Here is an 18,057-nt window from a genome sequence, read left to right on the forward strand (position 1 = left end):
TGTGCAAGAATGGCCGTTCTTTCGCAGAGCGTCCACACTGCCCACCTACTCTTGCGCAAGAAGATTTGCAGTAAAGCGTGGTAAGAGAGGGCTGCTTGTGCAAGAGCTATGCTCTTTTCTATCAGGTGTAAGCCCTCTTGCGCAAGAGGTCAGTGTGGACGTGTGGCAGGCGGTTCTTGCACAAGAAAGCCCTATGGCTAAAGTGGCCAGCAGAGCTTTCTTGCACTAGAGAGTGTCCACACTGCCATGGAGATGCTGAGTGGCTCAAATGTGGGTTGTTGCTTCCAATGGGGCATGCTATGCCCAAAATAGAGCAGACTTTTATAGCTGTAGTAATGGCCAGCGGGTCTGTCATGCTTGATGCTCTACTAACCCACCCCCTCCAACCTTCCTGGGAGGGACAAGCCCCCCCCCCCCCACTGTGTCCTACAGATTAGAAGTGGAATGAGACTCTCCTATGTCCCATGTATAGAATTAATTACTAGGCTAGGGAGTTTTTCTCTCGCTCTCTGCCCTTGAAGCTGTTCCACTTAGTAACCATACTGTGAAAATTCTAATATAAATGATAAAATTGTAACCAGTTTTTCCTTCCTTTAACATCTGCATTTCCACATCACAAGCTGTGACTGGGACACATCTGGCCCACTTAATGAGCCTCATTAACACGGGTCTTCCAACTGACAGGTATTTCTGCTGTTATACAGATCTATGTCTTGTTTTCTTTTATTTCCAGTCCAGTTCATCTGATGAAGTGGGGTTTGCCCAGGAAAGCTCACGATTCTATAGACGTTTGTTAGTCTCTAAGGTGCCAGGGTTGGCGATGTGTGCTGTCATGCAATGCTTTGAAAACAACTAGCCCTCTACAGCCAGGGTGTCCCACCAGGTCTGAAGCAGTAGCCACTATAGGGGCTATAAAGTGAACTAGTCACATTATTCAAGCCAACTAGCCACACTCAACCGGCCAAATAGCAACATGGGGCACGGGGCTTCCTTTTGCATACTCCCCCATAATGGCTAAGCTCCTTGTATCTTATGTATAAAGCCAAAGGGATGAATTTCGGGACCATCCAACTTTTGCTGTATTGTCTCCAGCTTTTGTTTTCCCCCACCCGAGGGTGCAATAGAACATGCTGTTGCAAAAAAAGCAAAGGTGATTCTGGGCTGCATTAACGAGTGTGTTGTGAGCAAGACACGAGAAGTCATTCTTCTGCTCTACTCTGCTCTAGTTAGGCCTCAGTTGGAGTACTGTGTCCAGTTCTGGGCACCGCATTTCAAGAAAGATGTAGAGAAATTGGAGAGGGTCCAGAGAAGAGCCACAAGAATGATTAAAGGTCTAGAGAACATGACCTATGGGGGAAGGCTGAAAGAATTGGGTTTGTTAAGTTTAGAAAAGATTGAGGGTGGGGGGGGGGGGGGACATGATAGCTGTTTTCAGGTATCTAAAAGGGTGTCATAAGGAGGAGAGAGAAAACTTGCACATGCAGGATTTGAATCAGGAAACACCCAACCTCTCCCACCCAACCACTAAAGAGTGATCCTACTTTTCCAGGTGCCCCAGCTCTAAATAGTTAAGCAAAGTGGAACAGCATCAACAGGAAAGCTAGCGAGCAGCCTCTTCAAAAGGCAGTGCTAACTACTGTGGGATTTGAACTCATATCACTCACATTTCAAACCAGTAATGTAACCACTGGGCTACCAGCTGTTTGTGCTGCCTGAGTGGTACTTAACTGAAGGAGAATAGCTTCAACAGGATGGGTTTTTTTTCCAGGTTGCTCCTTCAAAAGGCATCACCACCCACTCTGCACGAGGGACTCAAACTCACACTGCCTGCATCCCCAGTGAGCAGCTTAGCATCTGAGCTATAGGCAGGCTGACACAGCCTGTTTGGCTCAGCTGATAGCTAAGGCAATTGGAACCACGTCCATGGACAAGCCAACCCCCTCTCCGGAGTCAGAGAGCAACTCCCTACAGCAGCGGCTATGCCCCTTTACACATAAGGGGGATTTGAATCTGCCTTACAAACAAACACCCCAGCCACTGGGCTAGAAGGGGCACCCCATGCCGCCTCTGTGCTCTCCCTCACCACACACAGTGAAGGCGTGACAGTGGTGCATGGGACAGCTTCCATAGGCGCGGCCCCAGCTGTGGGTTCCTCTCTGGCTCAGCTGTGCATATGTGGGGGCTCCCTCTTGGAGACTGTTTGCCCCCTTTTCTGGGGCTCAAGCGGGGCTGTGGCTAGTGCATGTACCAGGAAGGCTATTCTCCCTTGCCCATGCCCTGCATGCCTCTCCTTCCCTCTCCCCAGCCGCCATCAGAGGCTCTGCCTACCTTGCCTACTCTCTCCCACCCGTTCGAGATGCCTCCAGTCTCCCTCTCCTAGCAGGGGCTGTGTGTGCCTCCCCATTAACTCCCCCCCCCAGCCAGGGGCTGTGTGTGGCCCTATACCCCAATTTTCTACATCCTCTCCCTCCTTACGAACGGATCTGTCGCCTCCCCCTTTCTTCAGTTATGCCACAATAATTGGCTTCTTCGACTATGCCACAGCTCAGCAGTCTGAAAGGAGTCCAGTCTCTCCATGAAAGAAAGGCTTCTTCCCCCGCTGCCACCCCTCCTTTTCCTTGGCTTTCATGTGTCAGACCCACTTTGTGTAACAAACACACAAGCAGGAACAAGTGAAACTCAGTAAACAGCTGCTGTTCCCTTCACAGGCACTAGAGGGCAGGAGGCCATAGCGTTTGGGTTGCATTCATTTCCAAAGTGCGTGGCATGCCCAGATTTGTAGGGGTGGGAGCCCGGGAGGGCTAATTTCACTTACTAACAAACAACCTCTTTTTGAACAGCAAAAACTTGCCGTGAGCCAACAGTAGCCTATAAGCCAAGAGCAGGCTTGCGGGGCACCAGCCAAGGAGGGGTCGTAGTGCAAAACCTCAGGTACCTCATATCAGGCATCTCCTGCAGGAGAGCACCCGACAGGGCCGTTGCAACCAGATGCCAGGCAGTGGAAAGAAGCCAACCCACCTGGCGGTTGGATTCATTAGCACAAGGGCAGTCTGGGGAAACCACTGCCATGCACCAAGGAGGCAGGATGCCAATATCTCCACGGCTGAATTTATGCACAAGCTAAATCAGATACCTCGTAGGGCCTCAGATGAAGCAGGGCCTCTAAATACAAAATACTGCTAGATTTTAGTTGCGTCCTTGCCTAGCTACCGGTATCGATGCAAATCTAAAACTTTTCTTATTTTCATTGTCCTTTGTTAGAAGACAACACATTGTTTGGTAAGGCTGCGGAGCCTCAGCACGTCTTAATCTGGCCCTCTCTCAGCTGGTGACCGGTGGTGAGCCTGCAGCTAGAGGCTTGATACCAGGGTCATGGTGGGGAGAAAAGGAAAATGAGAGCTGAAGCAAAAGGTGGGAGTTGCTAGGAGGAGCCAGACTGCAGAGAGACAAGGACAGGAGCATGGGCAAGTAGCTTCCTTAAATGGTCTACATGCCCTGGCCACCCGGGCTGCTGGGGTTGCTGCCAGGGTGCCGCATGGCAACCCCAGCCCTCCATGTGGCCAGCAAGGATCGGGCTGGGGTGGGCGGGGCTTGTCTTCAGGGGCGTGGCCTCAGGTTTAAGGGGTGGGGCTGAGGTTTGCCTTCCCTAGCTGGGCCTCCCCCCACCACCCATGGACGGGAGTTTGCAATTACATAACTGGCACTGTTCCAGTGGGGGGGCTCTGTCCTGTACCATGTAGACTTTTCCCAGCCAACAGCTGTGGAGCTCAGGAGGTTGAGGCAGATGCTGTCTCAGCCAAAGGGTGTGAGGTTGTTCCCAGTGCTGACGACCCACCATGGAGAGCAGTGCTGCAACAGAGAGTATGAGCCTAGGGCTGAAAGACAGACAAGCCAGGCCACATCAGGTAACAAAAAATTATCAGATGGATGAAAGTGAAGGAGCATGAAGAGGGGCGGGCAGGAAGGGAGGCGGCATCCCTGCCTCCCCCCCCACTGCAATCTGTTCCCCAAAGCAGACGAGTCCAGAACTCTGCTCCAAAACATCCTCTTTATTGTGTCAAGAGGGGAAAACCAAAAAACAAAACCCCACCGTTGTAAACAGGTACGTGAAATATACAGGTTAAATTACTCATCGTCTTATTAACAAAATAAAGCTCTATCTATATTTACAGTCATAAAAAAAAAAGCCAGCTGGTCACCTCGGCACATCTGGGGCACATTTACAAAACGGGGGGGCGATTCCTATTTCCAGCGGCATCCCTGCCTGTACAGACCCCTTCCCTTCTCCCCTAGTCCCACTAACCTGGAGCCCAGGGGTGGGGCAGGGCTACTAAATAACTGAGAAAGGACCTCCTAGATGAGCTGAGCCCTGCCCTGGGAAAGCCAGCACAGGTTGGGCGAGTGCTGACAGGGCTACAGGGAGTGGACAGAAATGCCACTGGGCCTTTGAGGTTGTCGCAAGGTTCAGCCTACAGGCACGCACACACATCCCCTCAGTTCCCAAATTGCTAGGTTCTGCCCCCCATCCGGGGACCACTATTCACGCTCTCGCATGCACACACACTGATTTCTGACTCAGCGACCAGCGCTGAGCCTACATTAGGCTCGATGCCAGGGGGATGGCCCCCCGCCCGCATCAATGCAGCGGGCTACTGGACAGAACTCTAGAGAGGCCCTCCTCCTCCCAGCCTTGCTAACCTCGGCAGCCCTCTAAGCTCAGCCAACGGATGCCCCTACCTGGAAGGTGCTACACTGCCAAAGGAAAACCAGACCACCTGGGATTAGAGGTTCTGAGGAAGCAAGACCAAGCCAGGAACGGGGCTCGGGCCCCAGGCCAGCAGGGGAGCGCTGCGCCAAGGGGACAGCAATTGCAACAAGGACAGCAGCAGGTGAGAAAACAAGAAGAAAGAGGGACAGAGCCACAGAGGTCCTGCAGATTCAATGCAGCAATACTGATGCAGGCCACTGGGCCAGTACTTGTGCCACACAGGCAACCAGCTATACCCATGCGACCTCGGGCAGCTCTTTCCCACAAGTCGCATGTCCCCCATCAACCTCCGTGGGCGGCGCTCCTCTAGTGGAAATGCCGGGGGGGGGGGACGGGAGATTGGTGAGCAGGGCGGCGCACAAGGTGGACAACCCAAGGGGATGTCTTTGCACATCGGCCACCGTCAGATCAGGGGGCAGAGAGCGTAGGCTCCTCTCGCCTCCATCCCCAGGACAGGCCGAGGGAACCTCCAGCATCTTTAGCTGTTAGCAGCCTGGGTGCGGGGCTTTTCATTCCCGCAGCAGCCTGAGCCAGGCTGGTGAAGGAATCTGCAGGCAAGGAGCAGCCCAGCTCTGAGAGTGGAGAGAGCTTGCTCTGAACAGCCTCTCTCCTTCCTCTAGGCCAGGGCTAGCTCCCTGGATAGGCCTGTGGACTGCTGGCTTGTTCTGGATGCTGTGTCGGCTCCTGCCACCAGGGAGAGCCAGGGTCCCACGCTAGGACCTGCCTGGCAGCCCTGAGGCCTCACTTGTACCATGCATGCTCCAGGCAGGAGGGAGCTGAAGGGAGCACAGCTGGTATGTTTGGTGGCAACAGGAGCTGGCAGCGGCTGTTGGCGCAAATAGATTTGCAAAGCTGTAGGAGAGCCCGGAGAGCAGCATCGGCTCCGGAAGCCAACGGGGTTCAGAGAGGGGGAGCCGCAGGGGAATCCCAACCCAAGGGTCCCTGTCTGGTATAGGCTCCGTTAGCCAATGTGGCCCTGCTGGGACAGGCGGGGGCTCTGTTCCCCGGCAGCAGCGTGCCCTGCTACGCCGCTGCAAGGCAACGGGCAGCAGCTTTATTTACAAACTAGGCCAGAGCTGTCGGGAGTACAAAAGGCTCCTCGGAGACCTTGGCTCTTACTCATGCAAGGCGAGAGCTAAAAATGGCTCCGTGGGAATTTACTGGCAGGGCTGAGAGCGCGAGGGGGGACGAGAGAAAGGCCGGAGCGGGGGGCGAGGGCAGGATGGGCCGGAACTCTGACTGAATGAGGAACAAGTGTTCCACCCGGACATTTGCTGCAGAGACGCCAACAGGCCCCCGAGAGCCTGGCTGAATGGCGGGGACTGTGTTGCTGCAGCTGGCTGGGCCCAGAACAGGTGAGGATTCTCCTCAGCTGGCTGCACAAGAGCTTTCCGGGAGAGGGGGCTGGGAGGGGGGCGGCGGGAAGACAATGGACAAAGGTCTGCCCAGCCGCTGGGGTCTGGTCTCTCTTAACCCCTGCCAAGCCTGCCCAGCAGCACATGCATTTGTAACACTGGTGTGCATGGGGGGGAATAGGGGGATTAAGTGTCCAGCCTCCGTCCTACACCCCCACATGCCCGGTTAGCTCAGCTGCGAGAGAGACTCAGGAGGCGTTGCCTGTCTGGGCTGTTGGTAGCTCACTTGGACTCCTGGCCAACTGCTCCGAGCCCCAGGCGCTAAGCCTTCTCCCGGAGCGAGCACGGACCTGCAGTGCTGGGGGGGGGGGGGGGGGGGGCGGGAAGTGGGCTGGTTCCCTAGCCAGCAGGAGGTAGCGATCCTCCCCACTGCGGCGGCTCAACCCTACCTGCATCTCCTCTCTTCTGTGGTTTCGCCCCCGCAGGTCTGGCTGTCTGCGCACAGCCCCGGAGCACAACATGGCTCAGCCCAGGGGAGCTGGGTTCCTCCACATCCACCAGCCATCACCTTTCCCACAAGCCAGGCTTTAAACCCAAGCCCTTCACCCAGCCGTGCTAGACCTGCATCCTCTCCCCTTTGAGCCAGCGTTTGGGGCCAGGCATCTCTCCCCTCCAGACGTCAGGAGCCGCTCATGCCAGGCATCATCCCGGCTGCTGCTGGGGGAGATGCACGGCACCGCACCTCTCCCAGCTGGCCTGAGAACGAGCCCGGGGTTCCTCCCATGCCGCGTGCATTGGCGCGTGCACTCCCTGTTGTCCCACACGCATCCGGCACAGCCCCACAGGCCACGCCAGTTGGGGGGCAAGGGCGGCCCTGCGGCAAAGGGCTCTGCATGCAGAGAGGTTTGCAAGCGGGGCCATGTGAGTCTGGTCACTTCCTAGACCAGGGAGCCATGCTGTGACGGCAGATTTTCCACACCCATTCCCACCTCCTGCCTGCTCGGTCCACTCTTTCGTTCCAGTCCCACACCGCGAAATCTGATGCTGCCCCGCCCTTCGCACTCGCTCACCCCACCCGACCCCTGTCCTCTGCTCAGTCCGTGAGCACCACCAGCTCCCCGTCACTCTTGTCCTCGCCCTCAGAGTCCTCATCCTCGCTGTACCGGTACATCTCGCCGTCTGCCACCGAGTGCCTGTCCTCATCGCCATCAGCCTCGTGCGACTTGAGGCTGCGTGTGTTGACGATGACGGGCATGTTGGGGTCCATGCTGCGGGGCAGGTAGTGCTCCATCAGCGGGGGTGCCAGCTGCATGCCCACCGGCCTCTGGTACAGGACCTCTGATGAAGACGCCTGCATCTGACTGCCCTGCGGCCTGCAAAGGAGGAGATCACCATCACCAACCCTGAGCATTCGGGCTGGCTGAGAAATGGACTCTCCCCTCCACCCACGCATGCACGTGCTTGGACAAGTCCAGTGAAAGTGAGGGGTGGAAATTAAGGGACATTTTCAACAGAAAATTAAGAGTTTTCAGTGGAAAAAAAATATTGTGGCCATATGCAGAAATACTTCAGTTAGGAAAGGCTGCCCTAGTGTCTCATGGGAGGTGTAGTTCTGTTGTCTCGTGGCCCTATTCTCTTCTAGAGGATAGGCTCGCATTCCAGACGACGTCTGCCATGATGCACCTTGGTCTCCCCTCATGGTGAGCGGAGGCAGTTGCATCATGGGAGCTGTAATCTGGCTGAGGAGCCCTACTCATAGGGGAAACCGAACTACATCTCCCATGAGGCCCAACAGTGGCCTTGCTGAACCGAAATATTTCAATTTTCAAAGTGTACAGTTTGGGGAGGAAAAAATCCAAAATTTGCCTCAGAAAATAGAAACTTTGTGAAAAAAAGGAATATTTTAAATGGAAAACATTTTGCATTAAAAAACAGTTGGCTGGAAAAATTATTGGCCAGCTTTACTGGGGATTCTCTCTTCCTTCTGCTCTTTTTGGGCCCCAACCCCTTGCAATACTGAATAACTCCTTGACTCTTCGCTACCGCGTACAGCGATGGATTCAATGCAATGACGCGGCTAGCTGTGCACCACTGCCCTCTACTGGACGGCCTCAGCTCTGTGTCACAGCACCCATACGGCTAACAGCTAGTGGGGAGTCTCCTCTGAGCTTCTGAGACATGAGCAGGGTTGCCAGATGGTTTAAACAAAAATACCAAACATCCCTCACCCCCCCAAAAAAAACACTGGGAACAAAATTATGTTGAGAAAAAAAAAAAAGGAGGAGACCAAAGTTATTGAGAAAAAAAAAGAGACCCCTTTAAGAGGAGGCTTTTTTGTCGGCAGCCATCTTATTTTTCTGCTCCAGCCACAAGACAGCTCCCCACAGAACCAGATAAGTGGGAGGGAAGAGGGGGACCTGGCAGGAGTCCAGGAGGGACCCGGTGGGGGATCCGAGGTCTGGGCCCAGTTGCAGAGTGTGTCATAGGGTTGCCAGGTGTCTGGTATTTTCGCCTCCTGGCAGGGGAAAAAAAAAAAATCAGAAAATACCGGACATTTTAGGTGTCCGGTATTTTCTGAATTTTTTCCCCCGGACAGGAGGCAAAAATACCGGACTGTCCGGGTCAATACCAGACACCTGGCAACCCTAGACATAAGGATGTGGGGTTGTAGCCCCAATACACCCAAAACAAGGTCTTAGGGACCAAGGTATGTAACAGAATGCCTAGTGGGAAATCCTATAGTTCCCCACTGCCCTGGACATATTCTGACCTCGGTAATCATTGGTGCACAGAAGTTTAGGACAGGAAATGAAGAGCAATACTGCTTCCTGTTGAAATCACAGTGGGGTTCAGATCAGCAGGACTATGCTCCCAGAAGAGAGGGGTTAGCTAACAGAGTTAGCTCCAGTTCAGCCTCTGGCAGCTACAAAGGCACTTGTGTGTTGGGGGAGGATCGCAGACATACGGTGACCAAAAGAGATGGAAGCCTCACGCTATCAAGAAACCCTGCCTGGTGTCTTGCCGCCTGTTCCTCATCAGCGCCTTGTACTCGCCCACGCGCAGCCGCTTCCCCTCCACAATGCAGGTGCGTTTGGGCCGGGGCTTATATTTGTAGTCGGGGTACTTCTCCAGGTGCTGCCGGCTCAGCCGTGCCTGCTCCTCGTAGTAGGGCTGCTTCTCTTGGTTCGTCATCGACTTCCACCGGGACCCTGGGGAGAGAGAAAGCAAGGCAGGGAGAGTCACAGAGCTGTTACGTGTGCCCTCTGAAACTCCCCACCACCCATGGCCACTAGTGGGAACAAAACCCAGGTCCTCCCAAGCCACAGCATGGGTCTCTATCACTTGAGCTGGAAGAATAATTGTGTTAGCTGGTAGCAGTCGTAGGCTGTTGTACACTAATGGCCTGCCCCTGGAGTGGACGCGACATCGATGTTGCATGACGGCGTGTTGCACTTTTAAAACCCTTTCTCCTAAACCTGCATGGGACAGGCGGAGGAAGGAAGGCATCTGATAAGGCTCCCAGAGCAGCAAAAGGAACAGCAAAGATGTTTCTTCTTTCCATTTCTGGGCTTGAACAACAACAAAGTGGCTCCCTGGATGAGAGACACTTTTGGAGTGTTCCCAAGGCTTCACACACATTAACGAATCCTTGTCAACATGCCCCATTTTACAGATAGGGAAAACCAAGGCACTGAATGTTGAGAAATTTATTTGGCTCAAGGCTGCCCAGTGAGTCTGTCAGAGCTTGGAAAAGAATCCAGGAGCTTCAGTGATTTAGCTTGCCACAGTATTGGTTCTTGCCTTCAAAAAACGATGGAGAGTGGCCCAAGCAACGGGCTGTGAGTAAGACAGCCCTATGTTCTCTTTCCAAATCTCTCTAGAGTAATGGTGGGCACACTGCAGCTTGTGGACCCCTCTCCCACTCCCCTCTTGTGCACCAGGCCACCAGAGCCCTGCACTTCAGCTGTTCAAGGCATTCCAGCTTTGGGGGGGAGCAGCGATGGAACGGGAATCAGGCAATTCGCATGCTCTGAAAGTGCTGGAAGGGAGGGGGGAGCAGGTAAGTACAGGCTCCGGTGCTCCCATGTGCAAGAGGTACATGGGGGTGGGGAGACAGATGGGGGGCCATAGTGCTGCCACCCACTGAAGTGAAGGAGGGCCACTAATGTGGCTCACCCACTATTCGTGGTTGCCCATCCCCGCTCTAGCGCCTTAGGCAAGTCATAATGTTCCACCGCCTCAGTTTGTGCATCTGTAAAATGGAGAGAATACTTTGCACACAGCATTCCCCACTTTCAATTTTACTGGAGGGCCTGTAAAATTAACAGTCTATAATAAAGTGTCTCCACTTTCCTAGGATTTTCCGAGTTTAGATGACAAACTAATTCTTCTTTGGAGAAAGCTTTCGTTAGGGTTAAGGCTCCCAATGGAGACTCAGGAGATGGGGGTTCAGTTCCTGGCTTTGCAGCCTGCACATATGACCTTGGTACATCACTTTGATCTTGTCTATGGGGAAAAAGCTTTGCTGGTTCGTTCTATCTATCTATCTGTCTGTCTGTCTGTGTGAAAGAGAGAGAGATCCACAGAACCTCTAAGTGGACACTTTTTCTGGTATAAAAGTGAGTTTTTTCATTTACCTTAAATCCATTCCTAGTTAGCCTGAGGTCAGGTCTATACTAGTCCCAGAAGATTGGTTTAAGGGACGCAACTCCAGTTGTGTGTAAAAAACATAGCTGGAGTTGACATACCTTACGTCAAGCTAGGTGCCGTCTTCGCAGCAGGAGGTGGACAGGAGTGAATGCAAATCGAGGAGCACCAGTGCAAACAAGGGGCATGCTCAGTGTTCGAATTAGCGGGTCTTAACTAGACCCTCTAAATCGAATGCCAGAAGATCGATCTCTGGTGCGGCAAATGGAGATGTGACCTTAGTTAAACCAAAAATAAATGAGCCTTAAGGCAAAACAAGAGTCCACACAAGAATCTGCACCCGTGTAACTGAACCAATTTAAATTAAATTGACGCAACTTTGCCACGTAGACAAGGCCTCCCTCAGGGTCTCTAAGAGCTACTGTGCTAACAATACGCAGGGGTCATAGAGGCAGGGGAAGAAAATGTCATTTGCATAGGACAACATCTGAAAGCAAGAGGCATCACCCAGCTCAGGCGACTAGTGCAGGTCATTGTCCTCGATTGGCAGGTGCTGAGAGGTATGCCAATCCTCAATGCAGTCTCAGGGGACACAGGATATCAAGGGTGGAGAGGAATGCAAGGCTGTTCTATGGAGCCTGCTCCCATTTAAATGTGATGATCCAGGCCATTGTTAACAGCCAGTCCACCTGTTATGAAGAATGCCTGCCTCCTCCCATCCCCTTGCTACTGACCTTTCCTGTCACCTCTCTGTCCTGCGCTTTTGATTCTTTTCCTCACAAAAGGTATGGGAAGCAGGTGCTGCAGCTAAAATAGACCGTCCTGCCATGTGACTCGAATTCCCCCGGCTCGCTGACCTTTATTGTCATCCCTGCCAGGGTCCAGAGCAGGCAGGCAAAAGAGGGAGCGGCGCACAGAGCGCAGGCCAGCACGAAAGAGAAGGCCATGCACAACCGGGACGTCTGGGGAAGGAGCCGGAGGAGAGAAAAGGAGAACCTCACGGGAACGGGGCCTGCACCCCAGAAAATGAACAGGGGGCCTTTGGATCAGGCCGCAGGATAAGATGGTTCAGATAGAAGTTCAGACACAACACAGATCCCTGTTCCGTGCGAGAAAGTCAAACATTAAATCCGATGCCTCTTCTTTCCCCTGCCCTTGTGTCCCAGATGCTTTCATGTCCCTAGTGCCAGGAGAGGAACAGCAAGGATGCTAGGGATACACAGACATGCACATCTGACCCGCCTAGGAGCTTTGATTGCACCTGCTTCACAGAGCCCAAGTCTGAAGGACAAGGTCAGAGTAGGAGAGCCACACTCCTGGCAAATCACCCGCTCAGACTTGCCCTTTAAGGTGAGACAGACATCTGTCAAGGATGGTCTATGGCACTTGGTCCTGCTGTGAGGGCAGGGGACTGGACTCAATGATTTCTCGAAGGCCCTTCCACTTCTAGTGCGCTGTGATTCTTTCTCTCCCGCCCCATGAGCCCAGGGCACCACCTTCAGTTACAGGAAGCAGGCAGGCCTTTTACACTACACCTATTTCTCCCACATATCTTGTGTCTGCTCTCCGCTGGATTCTCCCTTGCCCTGGGCCTTGTACAATTGTTTACACCCGTACAAAGGAGTTGGATTTGAAAGCCACCAGTTTGTGCCTGTGGAAATGACTCTACAGGCAGCAGAGATCCGGCCCCCTCCTTTTGGAGCCCTCCAATTGCTTTGTGACATGAAAAGTAACAGAGCAGAGGCAGAAGTGGTTTGAGTGTTGGAGGGTGGGACAGACAGGTTGTGGAGCCAGAGAACCTGGGTTCTGTCTCTCGACTGTCAGCTGTTTTTCATTGCCTTGCAGCTGTGGATTGGTTCCCCTGGACACACACTAATCTTCCAGGGCAGCGTGAGGTTTATATGGCTGTACTGGAAGGGCAAGTTTCCCCCAATCCCTGGCAGTCCTGGGAATAGGGAGAACAAGTGTTTTGGGAGTAGCCCCTAGTGGTGCAAACAGCATAGCATCGATGGTCTGTGTCTTAGGCTAACACTCCTGCACACGCACGTAACAGAGCGAATGCACACTTGCGTGGCACGTTCCACCCACTTAAAGCACTTGATTAAATCCGACAGCTCCCCTGGGCAATAGCGAATGTTATAACCCTGGGAAACTGAGGCACAGCGGTGTTACGTGACTGGCCCCAGGTCTTACAGCTATTCAGAGCCGGAGCTGAAAAAGAACCCAGGAGTTAGGACTCACACTCCTCTGTTTAGCCAAAGGGCCGCACGCCCATAGCAGTATCTCATGCATAGATCTCCAGGACTAGCCAGGCAGCCAGAAGGTACGCATGGCAAATATTAGCTTCATGCTTGTAGATACAAACATAGCCTTGTCCACATCTGCTAAATGTGTGCTTCTAGAGCAAAAATGAATACAGGCTGTCAAAACAAGAACCTCTCCAGTTATTTAAAGCTACGTAATTACACTATGTTAGCAGCTAGCCCACCACAAAGTGGCCGTTCTTGACACCCCCAAATGCTGTGGGTTGCCATAAGTAACAGAACAGATCCTAACATAGTGATTCTTTAGTGGGAGAATCTTTGTCAATTGCAGAGCCGCTCAAAAGGTACAAGAGACCAAATTAAAAGCACGCACTGAGGGTAGCCCACAAACCCCTGCGTTTGTGCTAATGCGCATTGGTTGCTTGCAGTGTGGATGGACCCTTCACAGACCACATCAGAGTCTTTAAATAGCAAGCCTAGGACAGAGCAATTCAACGTGAGACCACGGCAGGGCGAGCGTGTGTGCGGTGAGCTGGAGGCCCTTTGAAGAACGTGGCCGCCCAAGGGGCTTTGAGACACAGAGCAAAAGAAAGGATGTGAGGGTCTGGCAGACACTCATGTGATATACAAGTGCTACGGAATAGTTCTGCCCAGCATTGAAAATCCACTTGTTAAGGCTTAGAGCAAAGCAAGACACGGTGACAGGAAAAAGACAGAATGGAACCACAGTGTAGAGTCATTACAATACAGAGTAACTAGGAGATTCGCCCGGCATTGCTCAGGTCCTTAACTCCAGTAATTTTTCTTTTCTGGAAAATAAAATGAAAATGTCCAGGCTTCATTTGAATCCTTGCTCCGGGTGGGGCTGGGGAGGAGGGGTTCAGGATGCAGGCTGCCCTGGGGAGAGAGGAAAATCCCAGCCCCCTCTCACCACAGCAGCAGAGGCCAGGTGAGTGCCTCTCCATGGCTGCTGCAGCTCCAGTGGGCACAGCCGAGGAGGGGGGCTGGGGCAGGTCCAAGTTCATCTGCCCCCTGCGCTTGCCAGCCAGAGTGAGGAACGCAGCAAATGGTGCACTTTCCCCTCGCTCCCTGACAAAGGGGAACAGCCAACAATGTTCATGTATGAATCGGGGGGAACCCCCGCATCCTCCCTAAAGGGTGCTAGGGGGGTGGGAGGCTTGGGAAGTCCTGGATGGCGGGGGATGGGGGAGCGGTGTTCCAGCCAGCCCCTTCCACCTGCCTAGTGATTCTGTCTCTCCTCTATATGGTTTTCTGAGAAGCAATCCCATTCCTGGCACATCCCATTTTCCTGGCACAACCAAACTTTGACCTTGCTTTCAGTTATGGTAACAGGAAGCTGCCTACCAAACTTGGTGGCCCCCAGCTCTTACCGTTTAGGAGTTCTTGGACAGACAGACAGATGCACGGACTGACAGACAGACATACAAACTCTCAACTAGAGAGCAGATAAACTAGAAAGGAAAGATCTTATTGCAGTCACCACTGACTCCAGCGGGATCGGACAGCACCCAGCCCCTCTGCACGTTGGAGCAGAGCTAAAAGAACGTCCCCACCTCACAGGGTGCAGCAAGGGTTAGTGTGTGTCAAGCGCTTTCAGATATTCCAATGGACGGCGCTCTAACTACAGGGTGTTAACAGTCGGTAAAGCTGAAGGGCACCACGCCGGGTGTAAACACACCTGCCCTTCCCCTCTGGATTTGCTGGGGAGGGGGGTGTCATATCATGCTGTATCAGACTACGCTCGCGTGCACATTTCCCACATGCACGTCACAAAAACTGTCCCTGTCTCCATCCCCTGGGGGGATTCTGTGGCTTAGCAGCAGGGGACTGGCTGGCTAGGGTTCAGGTGCACCGGCAGGGCAGCAGGTGTCCTGGCAGAGCAGTTGGGGGACTCAGGACTGGACTAAAAGGGCTGGAACAGGGCTGGGAGTTAGATCCCCAGGCAGGGCGAGGGTAGGGGGGGGAGTTGCCTGTGCTATTAGCCCATCCCTTTCATGACCCCGTGCCATGGGCCACCAGGGAAAAAGCTTCTTGTCACCACTGTATTTGCCCAGCCAGCTCTCTGATCCACGGCCTCTGGTCGGACTCGAGCCAGGATTTGACCTGGGTTCTGGTTTCTAGCCTGCGCCACTGAGGATCATTTCAAAGACGCAGGAGGGCGGGGGAGGAGACATTCAGGCTGCAGAGCTGAGATTACAATGATGGGGGGGGGAGGGGGGAATGCCCAGCTGGTATGAGAAACATCCTGGGCACTCCTTTACTGTGGAGCATTGTCAGAAGTGAGAGCCCCACGCGGGCCAAACACCTGCCATTCGGAATCCCGCAGGACCCCGGGGAGCAAACGGCAGCAGCCTCCATCATATCCCACCTCTCCATCAGGGAAGCTTTCTCCTCTGCCGTGTGAGCTCATTCCCACAGCTCCTCCACTACTCAAATCATACCAGGTACCTCGGCAGCTCACTGCCATCTTATCTCCCTGCCACCCCAGCTGAGACCCGCTCAGAAAGGATTCGATAACAAGGCATAATCTCCAAAGGGCAAGCCTATCTCTTCGCTCTTTCCACAGCCAAGAACCACCGCGGGCTGGGACCCTCAGAGCTACCACACTAAGCACTTAGGCCTGGTTGGCATCTGTGGAAAGCACCAAGTGCTGCAGAAAATGGGGCAGCCTGTGATATCCCCACCCTCCAGCCCCCGGAATAATGCGCAGCTCCATGACCCAGCACAGTGCCAAGGGACGATGTGCTAGGGGTGTGAACAGTTAACTGGTACCCGGGGAGCAGCCCCCCACAATGGGCAAAGGGCTGCTCCAGTCCCGCTGGGCCCCCGCTTGGGGCTGCCAGCTCCCAGCCCACACAGGCTGGGAGCCAGCAGCCCTGTGTGGGACCCGAAGTGGCCCCGGAAGCACCGGCAGCTCCCGGAAGTGGCAGCCCTACATAGGGCCGGAAGCAGGCTGGGACAGCCCCTGTCCGCAGTGGGTAGACCACTCCAGCCTGGCCAACGCAGGTGGGAGTAGGAGAAGGCCACCCCCACCCAGCCCTATTTAATAAGATAAACTGGTTAAAAGTCATGTTTAACCGATTAACTAATTAAACCGGATTTTACAGCCCTACAGGCTGTGTCTACACTGGCAAGTTATTCTGGAAAATCAGCCGCTTTTCCGGAAAAACTTGCCAGCTGTCTACACTGGCCGCTTGAATTTCCGGAAAAGCACTGACGATCTAATGTAAAATCATCAGTGCTTTTCCGGAAAAACTATGCTGCTCCCGTTCGGGCAAAAGTCTTTTTCTGGAAAACTGTTCTGGAAAAGGGCCAGTGTAGACAGCATAGTACCGTTTTCCGCAAAAAAGCCCCGATGGCGAAAATGACGATTGGGGCTTTTTTGCGGAAAAGCGCGTCTAGATTGGCCACGGACGCTTTTCTGCAAAAAGTGCTTTTCCGGAAAAGCATCCTGCCAATGTAGACACACTTTTCCAAAAATGCTTTTAACGGAAAACTTTTCCGTTAAAAGCATTTCCGGAAAATCATGCCAGTGTAGACATAGCCACAGTGTGTTGCTGGAGAGGTCGGCTTTGGGGCGAGACGCCCAAAGGGGCAGTACTAGCCACTGGTGCCTTTCTTTTCTCCTCTGGGGGCAGGATGGTTTGTTTTTATGGCCCTGCTGCTTCACTGGTCAGCGCATCCGTGTACTGGGTTTGGAGGATCTTGCAGCAGGCTGTCCCTGGAGAGAGGAGAGGGTTGCTGCTGTCCTTTCATCCTCACTCGGAGCCAGCTGTAGGCTGCCTGGGAGTAGCAATCCCCAGGGTTGGATGGTTGTATGAGTCAGCAAAACTTGGCCAATCCCATGTCATTGGGAATAGCACAGCAGGGCAAGCCCACCCGATGCTCGCTTGCCTGCCGGACACTTACCCAAGATCTTGCTGATGCTGGAGTTGTGCATGTCTGGGAAGGCCTGCAAAATCTTTCGCCTCTCATCCTTGGCCCACACCATGAAAGCGTTCATGGGCCGCTTTATGTGGTTGTTGTTCCGGGACTCGGGGAAGTGTCGTGAGCCTGTTGGGAGCGGAGCGAGGAAAACACAAGGTACAAAATGGTGACCAACGTGACGGCAAGGGTCTCCTCCAACAAGGGGGGTTTCAGCTTAAGAACAAGGGGGCCTAGAGAGACACTGCACTGGATTCTCACCACAAAGACTGAGGTTCAAATCCCTGTTTATAGCAGCCTGACTGGCTTGGTTTTCAAAGGCTGCTTCCCGGGTGGGGGAGCTGTGGGTTCCCAGACGCACTGGATAAATAAAGCTCCATCTCCAGGGGGCTGACCCTGCAGGGGTGCTGAGGACTTGCAGCTCCCGTTCACTTTCATGGTGCTGCAGGTGCTCTGAAGAGCAGGCCCTCAGTGGCTCGTGACAAGCACTCGGACGCTGGGGCGTGCAAAATGAACGGGCATGTTTGGGAAGTTGGATTTAAATGTTGGCTGGGTCTCAGCTCAGTCCTTACCCCTTTACCTCCAGGACAGGGTAAGCGCTGGAATAGCTTCGAGATCGAGAGAGGTCAGCAGCGCTGAGGGAGGGGTCCCAGGGAGCTGCCTGTCGGGCCGGAGGTGCCATGACAGAGGTGGAGGGGCGGGCAGCGTGAACAGCCCCGGTCAGGGCTCGTTCCGGGATGCTCAGTCCATCAGGTCAGCCCACACACGTGCACTCAGCCACCCCGCCTGTGAGGCCCATCCCTCAGGCTACCTTCTCTCTCTCTGGCTCTGTCAGACAGTTCAAGAGCCAGGCTTTGGCTGGACCTGGCCAGCTGAGGAGAAGAGAGGGGATTGACTCTTGTCTACGATCAGGAGCAGCTCCCAGGCTGGGGGGCATAAGGGCCATGCTGGGCAGGGCTTGGATGCAACTTTGTGCCGCGGGTTCTCTGTTTGCATAGCGATCCCTTCGTGCAGAATCAGGAGCCAGAATCAGCCCCCGCCTCTCTCAAGTCTAGCTGACTGCAATGCTGGGGGGAAT

General features: G+C 53.8%; 1 protein-coding gene and 1 long non-coding RNA gene across 15 annotated transcripts in view; one reads left to right on the forward strand and one right to left on the reverse strand.

Moving 5' to 3' along the window:
- Positions 1-64: 64 nt before the first annotated feature.
- SOX13 (SRY-box transcription factor 13) overlaps positions 65-18,057 on the reverse strand; it is a 98,939-nt gene continuing 80,946 nt past the window's right edge. For 13 of the 14 annotated variants that reach the window (XM_075910105.1, XM_075910104.1, XM_075910096.1 and 10 more), the window contains 3 exons: positions 16,965-17,108; positions 9,116-9,332; positions 65-7,496 (listed from right to left, as the gene is read on the reverse strand). In XM_075910105.1, coding sequence (XP_075766220.1) covers positions 7,217-7,496; positions 9,116-9,332; positions 16,965-17,108 — 641 coding nt within the window. In that variant the 3' untranslated portion in view covers positions 65-7,216. The remainder of the gene's footprint in view (positions 7,497-9,115; positions 9,333-16,964; positions 17,109-18,057) is intronic. The other variant, XM_075910097.1, reaches the window with a different exon arrangement.
- LOC142820886 (uncharacterized) lies at positions 5,285-8,092 on the forward strand. The gene is made up of 2 exons (XR_012897846.1): positions 5,285-6,123; positions 6,609-8,092. It is a non-coding gene; the product is annotated as an uncharacterized LOC142820886 (long non-coding RNA).

The sequence above is a fragment of the Pelodiscus sinensis genome, chromosome 27 (assembly GCF_049634645.1).
Source record: "Pelodiscus sinensis isolate JC-2024 chromosome 27, ASM4963464v1, whole genome shotgun sequence".
NCBI lineage: Eukaryota > Metazoa > Chordata > Testudines > Trionychidae > Pelodiscus > Pelodiscus sinensis.